At 44.0% G+C, this 21,245-nt stretch overlaps 1 protein-coding gene across 1 annotated transcript in view; it reads left to right on the top strand.

Moving 5' to 3' along the window:
* The window catches only part of PTP4A1 (protein tyrosine phosphatase 4A1), a 76,773-nt gene that overhangs the window by 22,633 nt on the left and 32,895 nt on the right, over positions 1-21,245 (top strand). The window contains exon 2 of the mRNA XM_029595672.1: positions 11,307-11,857. Within this exon, the coding sequence (XP_029451532.1) occupies positions 11,753-11,857 (105 nt within the window). The 5' untranslated portion in view covers positions 11,307-11,752. The remainder of the gene's footprint in view (positions 1-11,306; positions 11,858-21,245) is intronic.

The raw sequence follows: 21,245 nt of genomic DNA, 5'->3' as shown, positions 1-21,245 counted from the left end.
TACAAGTTACATAATGAGATGGTCTCGGTCCAGGATGTTTTTATAAGGGACATAAAGTTGTATGTCATCAGCATAAATTCTGAATTGAACATCCAAGGCTGAAAGTATCTGACACAGTGGGAGGAGGTATATGTTAAACACAGGTGATAGGGAGAATCCCTGTGGTTTGATTGTAAATTTGTGAAGATTTACCTTTAAAATTTACTTGCCAGCAACGATGTGAAAAATAACTCTCAAACCAGTTTAGTACTGTACTTTGTAAACCTATCCATTGAAGTCTGGATAGGAGGACTCTGTGATCAAGCGTATCAAACGCTGCGGAAATATCCAACAAAACTAATAAATAGTCTATATTAGAATCAAATCCTCTTACATATGTATCAAATGTAGAAAGGAGAAGGGTCTCTGTTGAATAACCCTTTCTAAACCCATGTTGATTTGGGTGTAAGATGTCATGATCTGATAGATATTCTCTTAACTGATACAGGACCGAGGATTCAATTTTTGATAAGGATGTCAGAGCCGCAATTGGTCTAAGATTTGAGAGATCCAAAACATAGGGCATCCACCCTGCCAGGTGTCGATGCCTTCCGGTTGAGAATCCTGGCGGTCTCCAGCTACCATCAACCGGTCAGGGTAATCCTGTGTAATCGATCGGTCAGCACTCATAGCTATGACAGCTTTGCAAGGAAGATTACTGAATTGCTTCACTTCCTGTGGGGGTATATGTACCCGTGCTGACATCAGATCAGTCTCCAACTGCTAGCACGAGCACACTATACCCCACTTGTGTTTGAGTCCATCTGCATACACTAAGGAAAACGAGATTATCAGGTAAGTAATCTCTACATTTGTCACCCCTCTTAATCTTTGGCAATCCTTTCTTCCGCTTGACTTTTTGCCGTCTTGATTACTTTCTGTCTCCTTCAGTGCTACCAGATATTCTTCTTTCTGCTCCTCCTTTTGGGATCCTTATTTCTTGAATGCTGTTCTTTTAGCCTTTATTTTGTCAGCCACCTCCTTGGAGAACCAGATAGGTTTCATTTTTCTTTTGCTTTTCTTTACTTTTCTAACATATAGATTAGTTGCCTTGGTAATTGCTCCTTTTAGTTTGGTCCACTTTTCCACATCTCCCTCGTTCTCCCATCCTACCAGTTCTTCCTCTAGGTACTTCCCCATTTCATCAAAGTCCATGTTTTTGAACTGCAAAACTCTGGTTCGTGAGTTTCTTCTCCATATCATTTGTGATATTAAACCATACCGTTTGATCACTGGTGCTGAGATGGGTGCCCACCTGCACAGACACATTATCTGCATTAGTAAGCACTAAATCGAGTATAGCTCCCTCTTGTGGGTTCTATTACCATTTGTTTGAACAAAGCTCCTTGCAGGGCATCCACTATTTCTCTACTATTGTTAGATTCTGCAGATGGGATTCTCCAGTCTACGTCTGGCAAATTAAAGTCTCCCAACAATCACCACTTCTCCCTTCTTTCCCATCTTTTGGATGTCTTCAACCAGATCTCTGTCCAGCTCTTCCTTTGGTTTGGAGGCCTGTAAACCACTCCAATAAAAATGGATGTCCCATCTTTTTTTTTAGGTTGGCCCATAGTGCTTCTTCATTGCCCCATCTTCCTTGCAGCTCAGATGCTTGGATATTGTTTCTGATGTAAAGAGCCACTCCTCCCCCTTTCCTATCCTCTCTGTCCTTCCTTAACAAGTTATAGCCCGGTATTGCCGTATCCCAATCGTGAGATTCCGTGAACCATGTCTCCATGACAGCAACAATGTCCAAGTCCGCCTTCACCATTAGGGCTTGCAGATCTGGGATTTTATTGCCCAAACTACGAGCATTTGTGCTCATAGCTTTCCAGCTTTCCACATTCAGGTTACTGCTGTTCCTGGACTCCTTTTGTGACTTTACTTGCATTTTGTTATCCACCTTTCCCTTTGCATTTGTGCAAGAGGAAAGATTAGTGCCTTTGACAGATTCATCAAGCACAATTAGCTTTTTCCTTTGATTACTGATTTGGAATTCCTGTATGCATTGGGTTTCTTCTCTCTTTTCAGATAACACTTCAATCTTTTTTTCTAGAGCTTCTTCAGTATTTAATACAGAGAAGGCTTTTTGTACTTGCACTTGATACAGTGTGTGTCTCTGCATCAGAGGTTCAACTCTACCAGAGCCCTCTGTGATCTTGTTTATTGAGTTCTTTAATGCCCTGTGTGAATGGGGGGGGGTAAGACTAGTGGGTTGCACAGCTGTTAAGAATGGGTGCCTGTGGGTCACAGGTCTTATCCTGCCTGAGCCCACTGTAAATCTCTTTATCCCTTGACTTTTGGTTTTTCTGTGGTATTGGGGAATTACTTTCCGAATATTGTAAAGAGGATGAGCCTTTCTTCATTGAAGCTAACTGAGCTTTAACTTCAGCCAGCTCCTTTTTCAAGGAAGCGAGCTGTGAACAAATGGGGCAAGCCCTCCGTTTCCAGATTATCTCCCTCTGAATAAAGGCTCCACAATAGTTGCATTGGATAGTCCTGATGTTGGTAATTTGATGGTTAACACCTAAGGAATATCGATTTACTAGTTTATCCTGTTAATTATGTATTTAGGTAGACTGTATCAGAAAAGCAAACCTAGGGGTGGGTGGGCAGAGGGGTAGGGTGGGAGGGAGTTAAACAGTTAACCCTTGGTCACAGCTGTTCTCAGGACTCTGTATCTGCAATGGATTTTAATAAGATCTTCCTCCTGATTGGCTTAGTAAGTTTAACTAAGTTAAACCTTTACTTAGCTGGACACAAGAATATTTAGTGCTCCCTGGCTCCACCCTGTGCACTGGCCACAATGGTTCTCCTGCTTCTTTAAGTTTACCTCCCCCCAAGTTCTGAGACACGCCCAATCCAGTTGGATCAGCTAACTTCTAGAAGTTTGTCTGTCCTTTTTGTCTTTTTTTTTTTTAAAACAGTCTTTATGCCCCAATATTAAGATTTAAACAGATTAACAGTGTGTATGTTTATTGAATAAGGAAGTAGCAGTCATTCACACAAGCCACCACCTTGCCTCTTCTCTTCATTCACATCCTCGAGACTTTATGGATCCACAGTGTTTATCCCACACCCCTTTGAATTCCTTCACAGTTTGTCTTCACCACTTCCTCCGGAAGGGTGTCCCAGGTATATTATATCGAAGCAGTCTATGCATACTGCATCAGACATTGACCTATTCTCTTGAAAAGACCTCAAAGCAAATGAAAGCTGACCACTCAGTGCAAGCATTGATGCAAGTCATCAGTGAATTGATTGAGCACACATGCAGAACTGGACTTTGTATCTACGCAGATGACTGTCCAAATCCTCCCCCCCCCCCCAATTGCCATACTTTGCAATCTCTAAGGCAGAGCTTTCCAAAGTGTGTGTCGTGACACTTTAGTGTGTCGCACAAGCCTGGAGCACGTGACACCGGCAAGTGGGAGCCAATGCAGCCGCTGGTGGAGCTCATCCCACTGGCGGCTGAGCAGTGAAATATCTCTGTGCTGTGCCGGAGACACACAGTAGGAAGATCGGCATGGCCATGGTGGAGCTTACCTTACCACGGCCCGAAAAAGAAAAAGGTCACGTCGAAACGCGCAGGTGCTCCTCCTTCCTGCCCATGCGGCCCCGGAAGAAAAATGTTGCCGGAGCCGCACGGGCAGAAAGGGGGAGGAGCGTCAGTCGCGTGCAGAAGAGGAGCAGCAGCATTGTTGCAGCGGGCGAGAAGAGGAGGAGGCCCGATGGGCCGATCCGCGGTGGGGACCCTGAGAAGATCAGGGCTGCTGCCGAGCCCATCCTGCAGTGACCCGTGAAGAGGAGGCCCAGAGGTAAGAGAGAGGCTGAGGGCCCGTAGAGTGTGTGTGTGTGTGTGTGTGGGAGTGAGGACCTGAATGTTTGCAGAGACAGCATGTGAGAGCCTGTGTGTGTATGAGAGCATGTGACAGTGACAGCCTGTGCTTGAGCAAGACAGCATGTGGGTGTGAGCCTGGGTGTGTCAGACAGCATGTGTAAGAGACTGTATGAATGATTGTATGAGAGCATGTAACAGTGAGAGCCTGTGTGTGTGTGAGAAAAAGCATGTGAGAATGAGAACCTGACTATTTGAGGGAAGAAGATAGATGGAGAGTAAAGAAATAGAAAAAAAGACAATATGAAAGGAATTGGCAAAAAAATAAAGGGGAGGTGGAACAAAAAAGCCTGTGACCAACCGATTAGAAAACTAAGATCAGACAGCAAAGGTAAAAAAAAAGAAATTACTTTTTACTGATTGGCACATGTAATCTTTGGTAATGTGCAAGAGTAGCACTTTCTCTATGCTGATTTCACAATGTACGAGATCAACATGGAGGAAGTGGAAACCCACGGGGCCTGCACAGAGGAGGCAGCAGAATGGGCTTCAGCGCCTCCCTAATAGCCATGTGGCATCAGTGGCAGCAGAGGAATGAGAGAGGCTCCGAGGTTGCTGGCAAAAGAGAGGGGGTTTGCCTTTAGTGTGTGCCTGCCTGAGGGTGTGTCTGTGAATGAGAATGTATGGGTGTCTCCCTGGGGTTTGTATGTGTGAGAATAGGTGCCAGCTTGTGTGTGTGAGAATGAATGTGTGCATGCCTGGTGGATGGTGAGAGAGTGGTGTGAAAATGAATGGAAGCCTGCCTGGGGGTCAGTTTCAGTGTGTGAGAATGACTGGGAGTTTGCCTGGGTGTGTTTGTGTATGTGAGGGAGCCAGAGAGAGTGTGTGAGAAAATCCAGGGGAGTAAGAGTTTGTGTGTGTGGGGGGGGGGGGGGGGGGGTGTGTGTGTGTGTGGAGGGAGAGTGTCTTAGAGCTTGAGAGTGTGTCAGTGTCTGTGAGCGAGAGGTTATGGTGGGTATAAGAGCATGAATGTGTATGTATGTGACAGTGTATGTGTGAGAGAATGGAAATGTGAGTGAGAGAGGATAACCTCCTAATCCTTGACAATATCAGGGTGACTGGAAATCAAGAGCTCCCACGTGTGGACAGCAGGGGCTTTTTAAAATCCTTATTAGTTTTAATTATTGGGTGTTTGATATATGTGCTGTTTTGAAATATTTTATTGGTGTTTGGGAAATTTTAAAAAATGTATATGATTTTAATGAATAGAAATTCTATCAGTTTTAAAATATTCTTTTATTAGTATGATTTTACTATTATAACTGATGCTTTATGTTTCTTGATTTTATTTGTTTTATGAGGAATGGTGGTTCTGTTTTTCCATTATTAATAGTCTGGCTTCTTGGGGTTTCCATTTCAGTTTTTGTCTAATTTGTGCTCCTTTATTTTGTATTCTGTATTTGGTGAGGGTCTGTCTCTGCTCTGTATGTGTGACCATGGTGAGAAATTTGCTAGCATAGGGATCTATAGCAATCTGGTTTCTTTCCTCAGTAGGTGGTGTATTGGTATTCTAGGACCCAGTATATTTACCCTTGCTTTTTCACAGGGTTATTGTTTGTCCTTGGTGTTATTACTGTTATGTTACAATGGGATTGCAGTATAGATTTTGAGTGTCTTTTTTTTGCGAGGTTTTATTTTAGTTTACAATGTGCCTGGCAGTGGAAGGTGTTTGTGCTTCTCTTACTGTGAGGTTACACCAGATTTTGAAAATATCTTTTACTATGATGAGCTGTAAGGGAAACATTCAAGCTCCATTGTTTGGGGGAATTTCAGTGGATGCACAGTTACAGAACTGGAGGTACAGGATTTATATTGACATTCTGTCCCTTCCTATAAATTCCAGACTTCACTATCATAGCCATATAGAAATATTTGAATGAGGCAATCAAATAATTATAGTGTGAAACTGGCCAGCTTTTTAAAATTACACAGAAGACCCTTTGGACTTTCTTATTAACACCAAATATTCAAAAGCTGTGTTCATCCCATCAAGCTCATATATCTCATTAAAGAGGTAAATTGAATAACACTAACTTTGTTTTATTATTGTTACTCATAACATTAATCTTGGAATATTATATATTTTTAATATAAATGAGAGGTTTTCACAAGATAGGTTGTCGTGAAACATTTTATGTACATATTTAAGGAAACATACATAAATTGTTGAAATACATTTTGTTCCTTTAACCTCTGGTTTGCTAGTAGACTGAATTACTGTGTCCCGAAATTGTTTGTCTAAAAAGTGTCACCAACATGAAAAGTTTGGAAAGCTCTGCTCTAAGGGATCCAAAGACTGATATTAGCGCTTTCAATTTCTATTAGTCCATCCTAGGAAATGGTATGCACAGGATATTTTCAAAGCCACTTTACCCATATGACATACAGCTTTATGGCATTTCACTTTCAAAGGCCAGACTACAACTCCCAATTTCCCAGAGCCTTTCCAATCTCCCAACTTCTGACCTGGAGTCTCAGCCTACAGATTCTGGATCATGTATGTTCCATCTCCACCAGTAGAGGAATATCTTCCAGTTTCAGAAGAGGATGCTTCATGGCCTATGCCAGCTCAGATCTCAGGCCATGGAACAAATGAGGGGAGGTTTTTTCACCTCTTTTTGTACCAGAACCAGATTAAGTTTCCACTGGCCTACCCAGTCCTTCCATTCTCATCTCAAAGGTAACGCTTGGTGCTTCACCATTACAAACATAATCTTAGGATACTTAACCACTCTGCTCCACCAAAGACCGGGCTCTCTCCCTAGCTGGGCCCACCCTCTGGAATAAGCTACCCTCCTTCTACGCCAAGAATCATGCCCTAAGAAATTTAAACACCTTAAGACTTGGCTATTTAAGCAAGCTTACCCCTAATAGCTTACGTCTTCCCTGCCCCTCTGCTTTCTTTTCAACTCACCCCCAGCACCATGCTAGCTATCCCCCTTGCAACATAAGCTCTGTCTCAATATTTTTCCCCGTGCCTTCCCTATCCTCCTTATTTCCCCTTCCTACTCTAACATTCTCCTGACACCCCATTATTCCCTCCTCAACATATTTTCCCCTATATCTTATACTTGTCTGTGACAAGCCCCCTTCTATATTGATCATAGTAATGATCCTTGTAAATTACCTATAGCCAAACAATTAACCATTTATTGTATGTTTCTAAATTATATTCTCTTGTAAATAGTTGATGCTAAGATCCCAAATTTGTATTTCTTGTAAAATGTTCATACCTCCCCCCCCACATATATGCAGGTTCAATGTTCATTGTAAAGCCTGTTGCTGAATTTCTGTTCCTTGTTAACCGATGTGATGTTCCCAACGTACACGGTATATAAAAACTGTTAAATATGAGGTCTACATCAGTGACCAACTTCTGACTGCTTCAATTCACTCAGCAGGAGTCTGTCCTCACTCTGCACTCTTCTTGGTCCAGTGCTGGCTCTCTAAGTGGGTCCCCTGGCAACTCCAGACATCCTGCTTGACCTGTCTCCCGGGCTCTTGGATTGCACTTCTTCACCAGAGCATTTGACATATTCCAAATGTGGAAAAGATTGGAACAGCACCCAACATAGCACGCAAAGACCTGGATTCAAGAGCAGAGGTCATGGGAATACTAAAAATCCAGCTGAACCTTATGCCTTACCAACACACAGTACTAGATGTTTACTCATGAGCATGTGGGGAAACACCTTGTTTGAGCATTAGATACACTTAAAAGTTCTAAGGTTCAGGATGAAATACCCAGGACATGGTGCAAAACTCCCACATTTTGTAGTAGTCTGCGATGCAAAAGACCTGCCTTATTCCAACACTCAAGGGAAAAATCACCTATCCTCTGACTTCAGGAGGGGAGAATGGAGGTTTTCGAAGGCATGATCAACAATAATGCAACATCAGTTCTACATGGTATGGTATATTTGAGTGCATGCAGAATTTAAAAACATTTCTTTGCTCAGACAAGTGAACAAGTTTCACAAGCTTCACTCTAAATGTGGAGGAAGCCATCTAACATCTTCATTTAGTGGAAGAAACCTTCAATGCCATGATACGAACATCCCCTGCATCAATTGGAGTCTCACATGGCTTAGCTAAGGACAAGCAACATTAAAGATGACATTCATGAAAAACTAGCTGACCTACCTTGTCTGGGCAACAACCTCTTCAGGGAGGGAAAGTTGAGAAATTATCCTGCATTGAGGAACAAAACATATTCCAATTGCTAACCACAGGAGCTAACCAGATCTTTCCTATGCAATCTCTGCTTCCTCCTTTGCACTTGGTGTAATTCTTGGTAGTGCTCTAGTCTACATCTATTTTCAGCCACCTCTGGTGCTGCTGTTCCTGTTTCCTGGTGAAGCCAAAGTAGGGTCACACATGCAAGAACTCTCCACAACATTGTCACTTGACCCAGAACATAAATTGCCATGCTGGGTCGGACCAAGGGTCCATCGAGCCCAGTATCCTGTTTCCAACAGAGGCCAAACCAGGCCACAAGAACCTGGCAATTACCCAAACACTAAGAAGATCCCATGCTACTGATGCAATTAATAGCAGTGGCTATTCCCTAAGTAAACTTGATTAATAGCTGTTCATGGACTTCGCCGCCAAGAACTTATCCAAACCTTTTTTGAACCCAGCTACACTAACTGCACTAATCACATCCTCTGGCAACAAATTCCAGAGCTTTATTGTGCGTTGAGTGAGAGAATTTTCTCAGATTAGTCTTAAATGTGCTACTTGCTAACTTCATGGAATGGCCCCTAGTCCTTCTATTATTCAAAAGTGTAAATAACCAAGTCACATCTCGTTCAAGACTTCTATCATATCCCCCCTCAGCCATCTCTTCTCCAAGCTGAACAGCCCTAACCTTTTCAGCCTTTCCTCATAGGGGAGCTGTTCCATCCCCTTTATCATTTTGGTTGCCCTTCTCTGTACCTTCTCCATCGCAACTATATATATTTTTTTTTAGATGTGGCGACCAGAATTGTACACAGTATTCAAGGTGTGGTCTCACCATGGAGCGATAGAGGCATTTTGACATTTTCCATTCTATTAACCATTCCCTTTCTAATAATTCCTAACATTGTTTGCTTTTTTGACTGCTGCAGCACACTGAGCTGATGATTTTAAAGTATTATCCACTATGATGCCTAGATCTCTTTCCTGGGTGGTAGCTCCTAATATGGAACCTAACATCGCATAACTACAGCAAGGGTTATTTTTCCCTATATGCAACACCTTGCACTTGTCCACATTAAATTAAATCTTTTGCTACACAGAGGTGAACAGGGAAAAATATGATTCTGAAAGTGCAAGAGCTAACCACACCTATAAAGAGTAGTGGAAAGGGCCTGATGTTACTCAAGTTGTCTAGTCTGTGGATGCTTCTTTCAGTGGGTCTTGTGCATGGGTTTGTGCCTATGCCTGCCTGTTACTGTATGTGGGAGTGAGACAGCAGACAGCAAACTAGTGAACATAACCCAAGCCATGCCAGGTAATCTGGTTGATAACAGCCTGTGGGGGCCTGTGTGTGTTCAACAGTAGAGATGTGTTTCGTTGTTCGCCCGAAGTAGGAAATTGCCCGAAATTTCCTACTTCGGGTTTTTTTCGGAGGCCCGAAACCCGAAAATTTTCCCCGACTTTCGGGGAAATTTCGGGTTTGCCTGGGGGAGGGGCACACTTTTTTTTTTTTTTTATTAAAACCCACCCCAAACATTTACCTTAACTATAGTTCACCACCCCCCCCATCCCGATCCCTCCCCAAGACTTACAAAGTAGATCCCTGGTGGTCCAGCGGGGTCCCGGGATCCATTTGCCCTCCTCCGTGCCCATGTTTCTGCAGCCGTGCTCTTTAAAATGGTGACGCGCAGCCTCTGAACACCATGTCACAGGGGCTACCGGCGCCATTGGTCAGCCCCTGTCACATGGCCATCGGTGCCATCTTGTGCTCCTGTCATGTGACTGGAGCTGACCAATGGCGCCGAAAGCCTCTGTGACATAATATGGGCAAAGGCTATCGGCGCCATTTTGATTACTGGCAGCCGACAACGAAATGGCTCCCGGACCCCCGCTGGACCCCCAGAGATTATTGGCAAGCCTTGGGGGGGTCAGGAGCCCCCCTTCTGACCCCCCCAAGGCTTGCCAATAATCTCTGGGGGTCCAGCGGGGGTCCGGGAGCCATTTCGTTGTCGGCTGCCAGTAATCAAAATGGCGCCGATAGCCTTTGCCCATATTATGTCACAGAGGCTTTCGGCGCCATTGGTCAGCTCCAGTCACATGACAGGAGCACAAGATGGCACCGATGGCCATGTGACAGGGGCTGACCAATGGCGCCGGTAGCCCCTGTGACATGGTGTTCAGAGGCTGCACGTCACCATTTTAAAGAGCACGGCTGCAGAAACATGGGCACGGAGGAGGGCAAATGGATCCCGGGACCCCGCTGGACCACCAGGGATCTACTTTGTAAGTCTTGGGGAGGGATCGGGATGGGGGGGGTGGTAGTGATAGATATGTAAAAAAAGAATTTTAAATGCTTGGGGTGGATTTTTTTAAAGATTCCTTTGCCGTTTCGTTTTTTGGCCCGGTTTCGGGTTTCCTCATTTCGTTTTTTCGAAAAACGAGACGAGGAAACCCGAAATTTACCACGAAGTATCCGAGTCAAAAAATGACCCGGCAGGAAAAAACGAAGCACATCTCTATTCAACAGTGCTTTGAAGACACCATATTGTCTTGGGTGCCATCTGGTGGCCACAGGGCAGTGTGAACTGAGATGCAAACCTTTATACTGTATTTAGTTGCCCTTTTAAACTGATCACCAATTGTATGTACATGTGAACTTCATGGATTTTCCAGATCTGGCTACTTGCATGAAACTCATTAAAAATTTTATGACTTGGAAGATGCTGAACTTTGATATTTAGCACAGTAATAGTGTTTGATTTTACAATCTGTTCTTTATTACATAGATGTTACATGTCAGTTGATTGGACCAGTGTTGCATATTTTCCATGCTATACTCTGTAGGTACTACAATCTGCTAGTGCTCATTTATTCCTGTGTAAGCTGCCTAGTATTGCCAGTGTACTATCTGCAGTCACTCATTTTCCTTAAAATGCCTGTTTACCTGGTGCCTGCCCTGCTCATGATACATTAAACACAACTGACTCATTCATATAAAGTGGATAACTTGAATCCATGCTGATGATACATCAGCATGGATTCAAGTTGGGCCTAAAAACTGCAGTCTAACCCATGCTTAAAAGATTGGTTGTATTTTCATGCTGTTTTGTTTTTTTTGTCAAATTGTGACACCCCCCCCCCCCCCCATTTAAAACTAAAGTGATATATTTCTGTTTTCTTTTCACAGCAGTTCTGTGGTGTTCTTGGTCACACATTTATGGAGTTTCTGAAGGGCAGTGGAGACTACTGCCAGGCACAGCATGTCCTCTATGCAGACAAGTGAACTGTAGAAATTCATTACTACTCCACTAAGAAGCCCCCCTAGGAGCAGTGAACCTGGATAAAGAAGCATTGGATTGAATTTGGCAGAGCACTTTACTAAGGAGTTCAGACCTGGATGGGGTAAACCTGTGTACTGCCTTTCCTTTGCCTCAGTATTACTGGATTGAAGAATTGCTGCTTCTTGATAAAAGGTTCATTTCACTTCCCATTGCTTCCAACTTCATACTTGCAAGTGCTGAGAATTTCACGTGGAGTATAGTGACCTAGACTTCAGTTTCTTTACATCATTTTTTGTTAGCATTTTTATAAAAATCCTTTCTTAAGTCTTGCTTTTTTTTTAATTAAATCAAAATGGCCCGAATGAATCGCCCAGCTCCTGTGGAAATTACATACAAGAACATGAGATTCCTTATCACACACAACCCAACCAATGCAACCTTAAACAAATTCATAGAGGTAAGGTCTGCACCAAGTTGAACTTGTTTAAAGTGTCATTTATAGCAAACCTTTTTTTCAGTAGTGACTCATTTTACCAGTTCAGGGGTAGGTAACATCAGCCCTGGAGTACCACAACCAGGTCTGGTTTTTAGGATGTTCACAACGAATATTCATGAAGTGTATTTGCATGCACTGCCTCAGTATGTAAAGATATCATGCATATTCATTGTGGATGTTCTGAAAACCAGACCTGTTCTGGCGCTCCAGGACCAGAGCTGCCTATCCCTGAGTTAGTGTTCACAAAATGTAAATTTTGCTGGGTCCATTTTAAAGCTATAAGGTCTTTGCCTTTGTTCTATAAACTTTTAAGTTAAGATTATATTAGATATTTTACCTAAATCAGTTCATTGGTTCTTGAGTACTCTTAATGTCTGGAGATCAAATTGATAAGTCATGAGTTGAGAACTTAGACTAGTGACAACTCTACAATAGTGATGAAGCATCAGTCTTATTCTATGGTGGTTAGAAATCTGACAGCTGAGGATTTGCCATCATTTGTGAGTAGATATAGGCTGGTAATATATTTTCATTGCTTAGAAACACAAGGGTTGAATTAGCTCAGATCTGTAATTTTTGAGCAATAGTACCAAAGGAGACTTCAACCCACTGTTCTTGCTTGGATCAGAAAAGGACTGGGCATTCTGGCTGTTACTCTTAAGGAGTTTCCTTAGGAAATTTGAATTTGTATATTGTGTTCTATCGATAAGCAGGGCAGAATTAGCCATGACATGTTGGCAATATCTGCTAGCACCGAAAGGACCTCTCCAAGCTGATAGAGCTTTTGCTCTGCTGAGTGTGAGATGCTTATGATGCTCCTCAATCTTTTACATTGGCACTGCCTCAGCAGCTCCCTACACAGCACTTTTCATTGCTACCTTCTAAAAGAGAATTTTCCTCAAATGTCAGGAATGAAAAAAGCCATAGTAAATGGGTTCAGATTGAATTTGTGATGCAAAAATGGCCATTACAGATGGGCATCAGCTTTGCTACCTTTGCCTTGGTGCTGACCACAACTAGGCTAATCTTTATTATCCCAGGACAAGCAGGATGCTAGTCCTCACATGGGTGACGTCACTGAGCCCTATTGCGGGAAAGCTTTCTGTCAAAGTTTCTAGAAACTTTTGACTGGCCCTGTGAGGCCACTGAGCATGCCCAGCATGCCATGATATTCTCTGCCACAGGGGTCTCTCTAGTCTTCGTTTTTCCACACTGCTGTAAGCACTGCGGATCAAGGAGCCTTGTGAATTTTCCTCACAATATATCTGACTGAAGTCATAAAATTCTCAATTTTCTCCCATAAGGAATCTCTGTTTTACACTGGCCTGTGAGTAAACTGTCTCGTTTTTACCTTTAGTAAAAACTTTCATTTTCTTTTCCCATTTTTTCATTGACGGCTGTCGACAGAAAATGGCTTCCGGATTTAAAAAAATGTCCAGATTGTAATAGAGCAATGTCCATAACAGATAACACTCTTAAGTGTGGATCTCTTTGGGAGATAAACACTGTTTCATCCTGCCCTCAATGTGCAGAGATGACTCCTAAAGGAAGAAAACTTCAACAGGAGAAGATGGAACATCTTTCACCTTTAGCTCCTTCCTTCTCCTTCAACATCAACTAAGTCGTCCCCGGTGGGGGTTACAAAGTGAATTTTATTTTAAAAAAAAAAGTCAGCTGGAGGGATCGGGAGATCATCCATCTGCATCGATAAGGTCTGTAATCAAACATCGCCACACACATAGACTCCAGCGATGCCCCTCTCCCCGGAGGAACCGACCGCTAAACGGCAAAAACCTCAGGAAACTCTGCTACCTTCGGCGCTAGGGCCTATACTTGCATAGATCAAACCTCCACATGGATCTGCAGACATGATAATCACCTACACCGCCACCGCATACAGCTGCTCTGACTACACCGGCTGTATTGCAGAAATTGTCAGATTTTCAGACAAGCGGTGCTCCAGGCTCTGAAAACACACACATACTCCGGCAACTTCACCAATGCCGGTGCAGTCACTGCTGGTTATTGAACTGATGCCGGTACCTATGCCGATGCCAACGATTCAGTCGATGCAATCACCTATGATTCCAGTTAAGGTGATGCCGGCACAACCACCGAAGATACTGACACCATCGTCTATTCCGGCACAGTCACCATCGATGCCAATCTCTCAAAGAACCCAGGACATCCAGAACTGGCACTCTACCAACTTCTAATGAAGAGATTTGATTGAGGTGGTAGGTGCTCTTCCTCCCAAGCCTGGGAAAGAACACCTGGAGGACTTACCCTTGGAAGATCCACAACTAGGTCCATCCTTCATGGACTCCTAGACCACCTAGAACTTCCACAGTTTCTCCACCTGAACAGGAATCCATATACTTGGAGTGATACACACTCAGATACTTCATCTGAAGCTTTCATGTCAGATCCTTCACCACCGGATCCAAGGAAAAAATCTCCACCGGAAGCTATACCAGTCCATGATGTGCTTTAACAATTACATCGGATTTGGGAACATCTATGCTCAGTACTAGCTGTTAACAAAAGAATGGACACTACATATTTGCAGTCTGCTCCTGGCTACCAAAAATCACAGCTTCCTCACCAGTCAGTAGTAGTAGAATCTGCATAGAAGTCCAAGAGAATTAGACCACATTCCTCAAATCCCCCAGGAAAAGATCACAGATTTTTAGATTCCCTGGGGCGGAAAGTCTATCAAGGGGCCATGTTGAATTCCAGGGTATCTTCAGATCAATTATACATGACCTGTACCAAAGAAATTTGTGGAAGCAAATGCAGGACTTTATTCCATCACAGCATCAGGAAGCAGCCCAAATGATCATTCATAAAGGGCTAGAAGCAGGCAAACACGAGGTCAGTGCAGCCTATGATGGTTTCGAGACAGCTTCCAGAGTGGCTGCATCTGGTATACGTGCCAGACGTTGGGCATGACTTAAAGCCTCTGACCTCAGGCCTGAAGTCCAGGACAAGTTAGTAGGTAGATCTCCCATGTCTTGGTGATAATCTTTTCAGATCTAAAGTACAGGATGCAGTTCCTCAATTAAAAGAGCATACAGAGACCCTGAGACAGCTATCATCAATCCTGCAGGATCCCACCTATGCAGCCAATTCATAGGCCTCAAAGGAAGGATTCTAGAAGACCTTTCTATAGACAGGCGGTATTACCCCCTTACATCTAGGAGCAGGTCTTCTAGGCCACAACAAAGGGTTCAGCCCAGACGGCCTAGATCATCCAGGCCTCAACCTCCACCACAAACTGGTCCGGCTGCTGGCTTTTGAGGCCATTTCCAGGGAACACAGCCATCTCTCCAATCCTCATCCAGAGCTTCCGGTAGGAGGTAGAGTATCCTCCTCTTACACCCATTGGGTGCAAATAACAGACCAATGGGTACTCGCAATAATATCTTGAGGTTACCAATTCAATTTCCTCTCAATCCCAACAGATTCTCCTCCGAGACCTTTCTCTCAGCGAAAATCACATAATCCAATTGAAAGTAGAATTAGCCATGCTTCTGAAAGCCAGGGCTGTAGAGCCAGTGCCCCAGACTCAGCAGGGCAGAGGATTCTATTCCCATTATTTCCTCATTCCAAAGAAAACCGGAGGCCTACGTCCCATCCTAGACCTCGGAAATCTCAACAAATTTAAAGAGAAAAGTTCAGGATGGTCTCTCTAGGCACCATGCTTCCACTTCTTCAAACAGGAGATTGGCTTTGTCCTCTGGATCTACAAGATGCTTACGCTCACATTCCAATATTCCCTCCTCATCACAAATATCTTCACTTCATGGTGGGTCATGGACATTTCCAGTACAGAGTACTACCATTCGGACTTGCCTCTGCTCCCAAAGTATTCACCAAATGTCTGGCAGTAATAGCAGCACACTTGCACAAAAAGTGTCCATGTCTTTCCCTATTTAGACTGGCTCATCAGAAGTCAATCTCAACAAGGAGCTCTGGATTCCCTCAGTCGAACAATTACTATACTTCACTCCATGGGCTTTCTCATCAATTATCAAAAGTCCCATCTTACTCCATCTCACCTGATTCAATTCATCGGAGCAGAATTGAACACCATCTCAAAAGCTTTTCTACCCGAGGATCGAGCAAAAACACTTTCCCTACTGGCAAACTTGATTCACTCAAAGAAACAAGCAACAGCTCATCAGTTTCTAACCTTACTAGGCCACATGGCCTCCACAGTTCATGTCACTCCTATGGCACGGCTCGCCAGGAGTAACCCATTGGACATTAAGATCACAATGGATCCAAGCCATTCAACCTCTGTATTCTCCAATTCAAGTAACCCACCAGCTACGTTCATCCCTACTTTGGTGGGCAAACGAGGATAATTTGCACAAGGGTCTACCCTTCCAACAACCAGTCCCACAGATAACTTTAACCTCAGATGCATCCACCTTGGGTTGGGGAGCTCACATACACAATCTCCAAACCCAGGGTACTTGGACAAAACTCGAAGCAACATTTCAAATCAATTTCCTGGAACTTCGAGCTATACATTACGCACTGCATGGGTTCAAGGACTGCCTTTCACACAACTGTTCTCATCCAAACGGGCAACACAGTAGCCATGTGGTACATCAACAAACAGGGAAGTACGGGCTTGTATCTCCTTTGTCAAGAAGCTGCACAGATTTGGGACTGGGCCCTGACACACTCCATGTTTCTCTGGGCAACTTATCTGGCAGGCATTCACAACGTAGTGGCAGATCGACTCAGTCGTCAGTTCCAACCACAGGAGTGGTCCCAGGATCCCTTAATGCAACCAGGATATTTCAACGTTGGGGACAACCAACAATAGATATCTTTGCGTCACGTCTGAATCACAAAGTGGACAGATCCTGTTTTCTACACAAACAGAAAAACCAGCCAGCCAAGGACGCCTTTGCTCGCCCTTGGAACTCAGGCCTTCTATACGCGTATCCTCCAATACCGCTCATAACAAAACTCTAGTGAAGCTACAACAGGACAAGGGGTCCATGATACTCAGCCCCGTATTGGCCTTGACAGGTATGGTTTCCCACACTTCTAGACCTCTCAATCAGGGATCCCATTTGCCTGGGTGTAGCTCCCACTTTCATAACTCAGGATCAGAGTCTGTTGCGCCATCCCAACCTTCAATCCCTATCCCTGACAGCATGGATGTTGAAAGCTTGATTTTACAACCACTCAATCTTTCAACCAATGTATCTAAAGTGCTTATAGCTACACGTAAACCTTCCATACGTAAGAACTATTCTTCAAAATGGAAAAGATTTACTTTATGGTGCAGACAAGAGTATTGATCCTTTCACCTGCCCCACAACTTCTCTATTAGACTACTTATGCCATCTTTCAGACTCTGGTCTCCAGACTTCATCTGTAAGAGTCCATTTAAGTGCAATCTCAGCTTACCATAACAAGATTGGAGATGCACCAATATCCATACAACCTCTTGTCAGCAGGTTTATGAGAGGTTTAACTCAAACCACCAATTTGGCCACCAGTCACAGAATGGGACCTGAATCTGGTCTTAACGAGACTCATGCGTTCTCAGTTTGAACCCATGAATTCCTGTGAGCTTAAATTTCTCCCTTGGAAAACTATCTTCCTCATAGCCATTACATCGGCTAGAAGGGTTAGTTACAAGCACTTGTCTCTTATTCACCCTACACAAAATTCCTACATGACAAGTGGTTCTCCGTACACATCCAAAATTCCTACCCAAGGTAGTTACAGAATTCCACTTGAATCAATCCATAGTTTTACCCACATTCTTTCCAAAGCCTCATTCACACAAAGGGTAACGGGCCTTACATACCTTAGACTGTAAGTGTGCGCTAGCATTTTACTTAGACTGCACGGCAGTCCACAGGAAATCCACTCAACTTTTTGTATCTTATGATCCAAACAAACCAGGTAAAGCAGTGGGTAAACATACTCTATCCAACTGGTTAGCAGATTGCATACAGTTTTGCTATGAAAAAGCAGGCCTTCCTCTCCAAGGGTAAGTAAAGGCACATTCAGTAAGAACAATGTCAACCTCAGTAGCACACTATCGTTCAGTGCCAACTCTTGACATATGTAAAGCAGCAACTTGGAGTTCTCTTCACACCTTTGCAGCTCATTACTGCTTAGACAAAAGACAAGATTCAGCCTACGGACAATGTCATAAAGAACTTGTTTCCAGTATAATCCCAACTTCTCCTACATCCAATCTGCTGTGATCTTTGACTGCCTCATTTTCAACAATACATTGTTGCTTCACTACAAATGACTCGGCCTCTAGCTTGCAAATCACCCATATGTGAGGACTAGCATCCTGCTTGTCCTGGGATAAAGCAAAATTGCCTACCTTGTAATAGGTGTTATCCCAGGACAGCAGGATGTAGTCCTCATGGAACGTTTATTTTATTTTTGCTAACACTTATTGCTACATACGAGACTAGAGAGAGAGACCCCTGTGGCAGAGAATATCATGGCATGCTCAGTGGTCTCACAGGGCCAGTCAAACGGTTCTAGAAACTTTGACAAATTTTTCCCGCAATAGGGCTCCGTCAGTGACATCACCCATATGTGAGGACTACATCCTGCTGTCCTGGGATAACACCTATTACAAGTAAGCAATTTTGCTTAATTGTGGCAGGATTTCCCCCATGAGGCGAACAAAAATGCAAACCAGTCACCTTAGATGTGGGGATGCCTTTATTTAGTATAATGTAATTCCACAGGCTCAGGGGCTTTCACCAGGACAGAATGTAACATGGCTCACACAAAAATTCACAATCACAGATAGTTATAAAGCTACATCTGCAGTTAGTCATTCGCGCATGAACAGCTGAGTTGCACAAGCTGACAGAATAAATGTCCACTTAAAAAAACGATTGAGGTGTTTTACTGCATAAGTGGTCACACCATGAGGAATAGTGGTATCGTCATGTCTGTTATACTGCATATGTATGAATGACTAACCACGGATGCAGCTTTACAGCTATCTGAGATTGTGAATCCTTGTGTGAGCCTACGTTACATTCTATCACGGTGAAAGCTCCTGATGCAGCCCTCATCTTGGGTGAAACGTTGCCTGAGTCGGGCATCCTATTTTTCATCCCATGGAACTACATTTTATTAAAGGCATCTACACCATCTAAGGTGTCTGGTTTGTTGGCTTGGGGGCAGGGCAGTCTTCCATGCTGTCTTTTTAGGATAGCTCTGTACATAGAATAAGGGCCTGTGGAGAAATTGCATAAGGTTTGAAGAAGCTAGTTGGTCCTCGTCCCAAAGTACAGCCTTATCTGCTTCTTCAGGAGGGGAGTTAAGCAGAAGGTTCTCCAAATTATCTGCCCCATCAGTAGAGCAAGCCAATATATTCAGAATAGAGTTGACATAACTGGCATGTGTTGGACTCTACATTAAAAAAAAGCTTTATGGACTCAAGTGCATCCATGCTGTTGATGCAATTCTTCCATGTACCAAGCTTCAGAATATAGTTAAACGCCTTTGCCTTCAGAAGCATTGACACATTCTGCTTATCTTCCCACACATTGTATGTAGGCCAGACTAGTTAGCTGGGGCAGAGCGAGGTATGATTTCTCTGCATCTACCAATTACCAAAATTTCCCTAAAGCAATTATGGAAAGAGTGGATTGAAACACAAGATCACACTTATTCTAGTTCCTCATTTCTAAGTGATTTCAACTCAAATTTTAGAGTCCTAGTTTCTGAAGAGGATTTTCTACCACCTGTACCAGGTCAGAGGGCACATTATAGCCTTTTGATGAAGTAGCAGATTTGAATTTTTTTCTCTTTAGTGGCTAAGGACAAGGAGGTACCATTCAACCCCTTTCCAGAACATCAACTTCTCTACCACAAGGAGTTATCCCACTATCTCTGTTCATATAAATACTGTTAACACCTCCACAAAGGTGTTCTAACCCGCAACTTCTTGCCATTCAGAGTCCACCAGGAATTATACCCCCTCTGAGGCAACCAGGGATCCCCCTCAGTCACCATATCATCAGAGTCCTTGATTAGCATTCTTACCTATGAGCTCTGAGGAGGGCTCAATGAATAACCTCAGATGCTGCCTCCTCCCCCTGGAAGTTGGAAAAAGTCTGAAGTAAATATCAGTAAGGAAGAAGACCTCAAATGTTTTTGGGTGTGCTCCAAATTCTGGAAATGTCAAGGTAGCTAGCAGCTCTTCTGATTGATCCAATCCTGCAAGAATTGCAAATGAGAATGTAGGAAATTCCCCATTACCTGCATCTCAGCAAGGAAATTTGATCTTAAGAGTGCAAAAATCTCCTAGGGTTTGGAAGTGTACAGCAACCCCATTGGTCAGTGGTAAAATCAGCCTTAAAGTAAAGAAAATGAGGATATATTCCCAGGGAAGGATCCTAGGCTACTAGACAGTTTTGCCAAAAATGTTTCAAAGCTCTTGTGCACACGTCACACACAAGCGATGTGCATAGCCACACGCTTATTGCGCCGGGTGCATAACTTTGATCTGTGCGCACAGCTTTGACGCACCGGAGCGCACAAACTATGGCACCACCGGAAAAGAAACTCGAGGCTCGGGGCCTTTGCCCAGCATGCCACATTAGAGCTGCACAGCATGAAGAGGCCATGGCCCTGTGTATACAGTGCAAAGAGGCCCTAGGGGATCCAACTCATGGCCCTCCCCAGCCGGTACCGGGTTCCAGCCTCTCGAACAGTACACCGGAACTAGCATTGCACTTTGGGACCCCCTTCAAACGGGGCTCCCCAGGGACACGGCGCCCCTTAGTCTAGAGCCAGCATTATCTCCTGGGTGGAATTCTTCAAAGATCTGCATACCTTCGTCCACATGTAACTGGGGCCTCCTATAATAACGGCCACAAGCTTCACCAGAGGACCTCAACATCCCGGGACCCTCTATGCCCAGGGAAGTGATCCCACCGCCCAGAAGCCCCACCTTCAGGGACACGGTCAATTCGGATGAGGATTCAGAACTGGAGGAAGGGGGAACTCCAGGGGACAGAGCCCCACCGAACCATGAGATGCTTCTTCAGAGGGTGAGTTTCCAGAACTGGTCACACACAGCTTAAAAGAGCTTGCTATCCCAGGCACAAGTGCCTCAGGAGAACCTAAGACAAACCCCCTACTAGAGTGACTCCGTCAGACCTCCTGTCATTTCCCACTATTACAAGCTGTCCAGCAGCTAATTGACCTGGAATGGGATGTCCCAGAAACTACATTCAAAGGGGGGGCGGTGGGCTCTGGCAGCCATGTACCCTCTGGACCCAGCCGCCAAAGATCTCCTGGTATGTCCGAAAGTGGATGCCATGGTCTG

Source organism: Rhinatrema bivittatum, chromosome 3 (genome assembly GCF_901001135.1).
Source record: "Rhinatrema bivittatum chromosome 3, aRhiBiv1.1, whole genome shotgun sequence".
NCBI lineage: Eukaryota > Metazoa > Chordata > Amphibia > Gymnophiona > Rhinatrematidae > Rhinatrema > Rhinatrema bivittatum.
The sequence above is the reverse complement of the archived record's forward strand: the minus strand, read 5'-3'. Positions and strand labels throughout refer to the sequence as shown.